Here is a 6,285-nt window from a genome sequence, read left to right as displayed (position 1 = left end):
ATTACCAATTCAATTTTTTCCAAAAGATTGATTTATATTTGTTTGAAAAGACCAATTATAATTTATTAATAAATAAATATTTAGTCTTTTTTCAAATTAATGGTTTCATTAATTTTCAAAGATGATTTCAATTGTTTTCATAGAACAATTTCAATTATTTCAAAAAATTGTCTTTTTCCAAATAATCCATTTAAATTTAGTATTTTTTGGCCAGCTCCACCTCATTAGCACCGACTGCGCACACAACATCATTGGAGAAATGAAATCTTTAGTATCATGTTGCTTGACGCCACCTATGTCTTCTATATCGGTTTATGAACAACGTGATAGATTAGGTTGTGATCACATCATCCAGAGGGTTGTGAAAAACACCTAAATAAACAAACTTTTACCGAATGTATTGGAACAAGCAGGAACATAATTATTTTACCCCATCACTGGTCTGGAACTCAAGGTTTTCCCTTTCCCTGTAATATTCCACTTAGAGAGAAATGATTGGACTCGAGTGTTCTGTATTATTATTATTATTATTATTATTATTATTATTATTATTATTATTATTATTATCGCATATCAAAAAAATAGGTGATAAAGTGGGTCAACTAATTGCCACGTAGCAAAGCTTCAAGCACATAATTAAAGAAAGCTTAGATACGGGCACCCTTCGAAACGCCGATAGTATATGACTCTACTTTATTTTTCTTGTAATAATAACAGTCTTCAAGCACACAGATAGTATAAGGGCATGGTAGTACTACCTTCGGGCTAGTTTATTGGTCTTCATTGTATTTTGTGCCAAATTTTGATCATAGATTTAACTGTAAAATGTTAATGCATCTTATAAAAAATAATGTCGTTAAAAACTATGTTCAAATACGAATCCAGCGATATAATTTTTGATGACATGCATTAACATTTTGTTAGTTAAATATTTGGTCAAATTTTGACATAAAATACAAAGGAGACTAATAAATCAGGACAGAGAAAGTACAATACAATCGTATCCATCATTGGTGATGAACTCGATCGAGAAGCATGTCGGCACGTCGGCATTCTAGCCTCGAGTCAGAGTCCAACCATATCACTCACTAGCTAGTCACTAGTCATATAAATCGGCGGTGTATTTTTCAGCAGGGAATTGACTTTTCTCGATCTCGATCTACACTAACAGCGACTTGTCCGTCTCCATCGGGATTTAATACCAGTCCAAAAAATCTGCGCCGCAGCTCACAGAGATCCAGAATTCATTTTGCGTGGACAGAATTTCCACGTCTGTGTGTATAATGCATGGACAGTACGAGAGCCCAGCCTTTCTTGGTGCCTCTTCTTCCACGAATATATAAGAACACTCCACGGATCAGTCTCACAGGCACAAAACCAATAACCTACTCCAGCTGCCATGCGACGACTAGCCGCCATGGAGACCTCCCCTCACCTAAAGCTTGTCTCGCTGGCTCTCCTACTAGCCTCGTTTCCCTTTCCCCGGGCCATGGCAGCGCCACTCCCATCCCTCCTGGAAGAACAGGCAGGAGCCCTCCTCGCCTGGAAAGCCACCATACAGACCCCCCCAGCCCAGCTCCAATCCTGGGGAAACACCACGACACGGCCATGCGGCTGGTACGGCATCAGGTGTGGCGAGCATCAAGCAACCATCACCGAGATCTCTCTACGGGGGTTGCGGCTGAGAGCGGAGCTGAAGGCCCTCAACTTCACGGCGTTGCATACTCTCACGAGTATCCGACTACCCTACAATCAGATAAGAGGCCCCTTTCCACCTGCTTTAGCATCATCCTTGCCAAACCTCCGCCACCTCCTGCTCCATGGGAATGGACTCTCCAGTCCAATACCGAGACAAATAAAACACCTAGAGAGTCTCGTTGGGTTGGACTTGTCAAACAACCACTTGTCTGGTCCTATACCCGTTGAACTAGGCTACCTAAACAAGTTGAAAATGTTAGATCTTTCCACCAACAACCTCACAGGCCCCATTCCAACAAGTCTAGGGAATTGCACTGAGCTCACCATCTTGTACCTTGATGGTAATCAGTTATCTGGACATATTCCTCGAGAACTAGGTTACATCGTGAAACTAGAGGAGTTAGCACTTAGCAGCAACAAACTCATGGGTTCCATCCCCAATACCTTTGGGAGTTTGATTAACATCACTGGATTGTACCTATGGGATAACCAACTATCCGGACATGTTCCTCCAGAACTAAGTTCCTTGGTGAATCTGGAAGACTTGGAACTTTCCACAAACAGACTCACGGGTTCCATTCCCGGTTCCTTTGGAAATTTGACCAAGCTCACTACCTTGTATCTTCATCGTAACCAATTCTCTGGACATGTTCCTCGAGAACTAGGTTATCTTGTGAATTTGCAAGTGTTGTTGCTTCACAACAACCAATTAGTGGGTTCCATCCCCAATACCTTTGGAAACTTGACCAATATCACTGCCTTGTCCCTATATAATAACCAATTGTCCGGGCATATTCCTCAAGAACTAGGTTCCCTGGTAAATCTAGAATTGTTGGATCTTAGCAACAACACACTCATGGGATCCATCCCCAATACCTTTGTAAATTTGACCAATATCACTACCTTGTCCCTATATGACAACCAACTCTCTGGACATGTTTCGCGAGAAATAGGTTTCTTGGTGAATTTTGAACATTTGTTGCTTCAAAACAACCAAGTCACAGGTTCCATCCCCGATACGTTTGGAAATTTGAACAAGCTCACTACCTTGTACCTTTTCCGTAACCAAATCTCCGGAGATGTTCCTAAAGAATTAGGTTCCTTGGTGAGTTTAGAAGACTTGCAACTTTACAAAAACAAACTCTTGGGTTCCATCCCCAATACCTTTGGAAATTTGACCAAGCTCACTACGTTGTACCTATATGATAACCTACTTTCCGGGCATGTTCCCCGAGAACTAGGGTCCTTGGTGAATCTAGAAGACTTGGAACTTCATAGAAACAAACTCTTTGGTTCCATCCCCAATGCCTTGGGAAACTTGACAAAGCTTACTACCTTGAACCTAGGGGGGAACCAACTTTCAGGGGGTATTCCTCGAGAACTAGGTTACTTGGTGAATCTAGAAGACTTGGAACTTGACAAAAACAAACTCATGGGTTGCATCCCCAATACCTTCGGAAATATGACAAAGCTCAATACATTATTCCTTGATGATAACCAATTCTCCGGACATGTTCCACAAGAAATTGGCACCTTAATGAATCTCAACCATATACAATTTGAGGGTAACAATCTCTCTGGTCCCTTGCCGCCAAGCTTGTGTGTTGGCGGCATGCTCAAGACATTAATCGCATTTGACAACAATCTCAATGGGCCTTTGCCGTCAAGTTTGATAAACTGCAAAAGCCTAGTTAGAGTTCGTCTTGAAAGGAATCAGATAGAAGGAGATATTTCCAAGATGGGGGTGTATCCAAATCTTGTCTACATGGATATGAGATCAAACAATCTATTTGGTCAACTATCGTTTCTCTGGGGGGATTGTCATAATCTTCAGATGCTACGAATCTCAAACAACAACCTTACGGGGGAAATACCCGCAAGTATGGGGCAACTATCTCAACTAGGGTTACTTGATCTTTCATCAAACAAGCTTGAAGGAGAGATTCCAAGTGCACTAGGCAATCTGAAAAAATTGTTCAACTTGAGCCTCGCGAACAATTTGTTGCATGGAAGTATTCCGCAAGAAATTGGAGCACTGTCCAGTCTGGAGTTACTGGATTTGTCATCAAATAACCTAAATGGTTCGGTACAATATTCAATTGAGCATTGTTTGAAACTTCGCCTTTTAAAGCTGAATCACAATAACTTCATAGGAGACATCCATGCCGAGCTAGGGTCATTGCGCAATTTATACGAATTGGATTTAAGTGACAATTCATTTATTGGGGCAATACCAAGCCAACTTAGTGGTTTGAGCATGCTAGAAAGTCTGAATCTTTCACATAATGAACTAAATGGCTCCATCCCATCATCATTTCAAAGTATGGAAAGCTTGACATCCATTGATGTATCTTGTAATGAATTGGAAGGGCCAGTCCCGAATAGTAAGCTCTTCCAACGAGCTCCAAACCAATGGTTCATGCATAATAAGAAGCTATGTGGTGTGGTGAATGGATTACCCCCTTGTAATAGTGTAAGAGGCAAGTGGAAAGGATACAAAATACTTGTACTAGCTCCTGTTCTGGGTCTGATATGTCTTATTCTTATTGTGATGATATTGATGTTCTCGCATGAAAGAAAGAAAACCAAGGAAACCAACAATGATAAAGTAACACAAGAAAAAGTCTTCTCTATTTGGAGTTTTGATGGGGCAAATGTGTTCAAGCAAATAGTTGAAGCAACCAACTATTTTAGCGACATGCATTGCATAGGAACCGGGGGATATGGATCTGTCTATAAAGCTATACTTGCAGCAACAGGTGAAATATTTGCAGTGAAGAAGATACACATGATAGAAGATGAGTGTTGTGTAAATGAGCAGTTGTTCAATCGTGAAGTTGAGGCATTGGTGCAGATTCGTCATCGAAACATCGTACAACTTTTCGGTTATTGTTCCTCTAGCCAAGGCAGGTTCCTTATCTATGAATATATGAAGAGAGGAGACTTGGCAAAAATGTTGAAGGACAATGAAAAGGCAATTGAATTGGATTGGAGAAGGCGGATATGTATTGTATTGGATGTGGTTCATGCTTTGGCATACATGCACCATGATTGTTCATCAACAATAGTCCATAGAGACATAACAAGCAACAATATTTTGCTTGATCAAGAATTTAGAGCATGCATCTCTGACTTTGGTACGGCTAAAATACTCAATATTTATGGCCAAAATCTCACAAGGCTAGCTGGGACGAAAGGCTACCTTGCCCCAGGTAAACAAAACTAAAAACCTTATCTACCATTTTTTGCAGTTTTGGCCAAAATGTGTACATAGATGGAAAGATTGATGTAATCTAATGACTACGATGGACTTTGAACTTCTCAGTTGTAACATATGCACTAATTTATTTGTATTAATTGCAGAGCTGGCATATACAGAAAACGTGACGGAGAAATGTGATGTATACAGCTTCGGAGTGCTCGTTTTGGAGCTATTTATGGGATCTCATCCAGGCGATTTGCTCTCATCCCTCTCGTTGGCCACCAAGAACAATTTTGTGTGCATGCGGGATCTGTTGGACTCCAGGCTTGCCCTCCCGGATGCTGAATCCGCCATAGAAATATACTGCATGCTCAGTGTCGCAGTTCAGTGCCTGGAGCCGCTTCCATCCCGCAGACCAACGGCGCGACGTGCCAGCGACGAGCTATCTACGATTAAAGCTTGTGAAGATCGTGTTGATTATTTGCACGCCGGCATCACCTTTCCTGTGATGTAGTGCATGTGGCTATGGATAATTAATTTGTATCATGTGGTTTCTTCTCTGCTACCTACCTAGCTACTTGGTTAAAAAGTGTTGTTTCCTCTATAACTGACATGAAAGGTAACATATTATGGTGTATATGGAACTAGCAAACATGTACTGCTGTAAAAAAAAAGCAAACATGTACTATTGTATCATTGTTCGAAGAGACAATGCACTACTGCAAAACTAGTCTACACTAACGGGTCCATAAGTAATTTGGTCGTGGATAAATCTGTCATGTGGAACGACGACGATTATTTTGTCGTGGATAACTCATATATACCTACTAACCTGCTACTAGCATATACGTGTTCCCTGCCCTTTGCCTAGAATTACTACTGAAAACCTAAAGAAAGGAGATTGGGGACTTACATAAAGGAGTTGGGCCTTCCTGTCATGTGTGTCGCCATCGCCCCCTCATGCTCGGCAAGTCATCTCTCCCTCACGCCCCTGGCCAGTGCGCACCATGGTCGCGACATGGTCGACGAGTTTGACAGAGTCACATGCACTGTCCCATCGATGCGCACCGGCAAACTGGCCAGACGCCAGGGTTTATGGTGAACATCCATTCTCTCTTCTGCCGCCGGTGAGAATGGGCTAGGCTCTGTCCGACTTACTGGGTTTTGTCTTTTTTGGGGCTATCCCGAATTTCAAACACTTTTCTCTGCTTTAAAAGGATTTATGGTTATGTTGTGTGTGCTTTAAAGTCATATAGATGCTCAAAATTTATATGAACAATAACATTTAAGTTGAAGAGAAATTTGGTCTGGGATATTTTATTTATGTGGTATTAGTTTTGATGTTACTCCCTCTGTAATAAACTAAACTAATACTAGTACGTGCA

At 41.2% G+C, this 6,285-nt stretch overlaps 1 protein-coding gene across 1 annotated transcript; it reads left to right on the top strand.

Moving 5' to 3' along the window:
• Positions 1 to 1,352: 1,352 nt before the first annotated feature.
• On the top strand, positions 1,353 to 5,638 carry LOC125550165 (probable leucine-rich repeat receptor-like protein kinase At1g35710). Its single transcript, XM_048713091.1, has 2 exons — positions 1,353 to 4,910; positions 5,062 to 5,638. The coding sequence occupies exons 1-2, from the start codon at positions 1,400 to 1,402 to the stop codon at positions 5,412 to 5,414; spliced, it is 3,864 nt and encodes a 1,287-aa protein (XP_048569048.1). The 5' UTR covers positions 1,353 to 1,399; the 3' UTR covers positions 5,415 to 5,638.
• Positions 5,639 to 6,285: the final 647 nt, after the last annotated feature.

This window comes from Triticum urartu, chromosome 4 (assembly GCF_003073215.2).
Source record: "Triticum urartu cultivar G1812 chromosome 4, Tu2.1, whole genome shotgun sequence".
Taxonomy (NCBI): domain Eukaryota; kingdom Viridiplantae; phylum Streptophyta; class Magnoliopsida; order Poales; family Poaceae; genus Triticum; species Triticum urartu.
This window is presented reverse-complemented; position numbering and strand designations above follow the sequence as displayed.

Bases quoted from the DNA above. Each gene is read 5' to 3' on its own strand.
- LOC125550165 (XM_048713091.1), top strand. From the start codon at position 1,400: ATGCGACGACTAGCCGCCATGGAGACCTCCCCTCACCTAAAGCTTGTC. The intron at 4,911-5,061 runs GTAAACAAAACT...TATTAATTGCAG, and splicing joins GAAAGGCTACCTTGCCCCAG to AGCTGGCATATACAGAAAAC.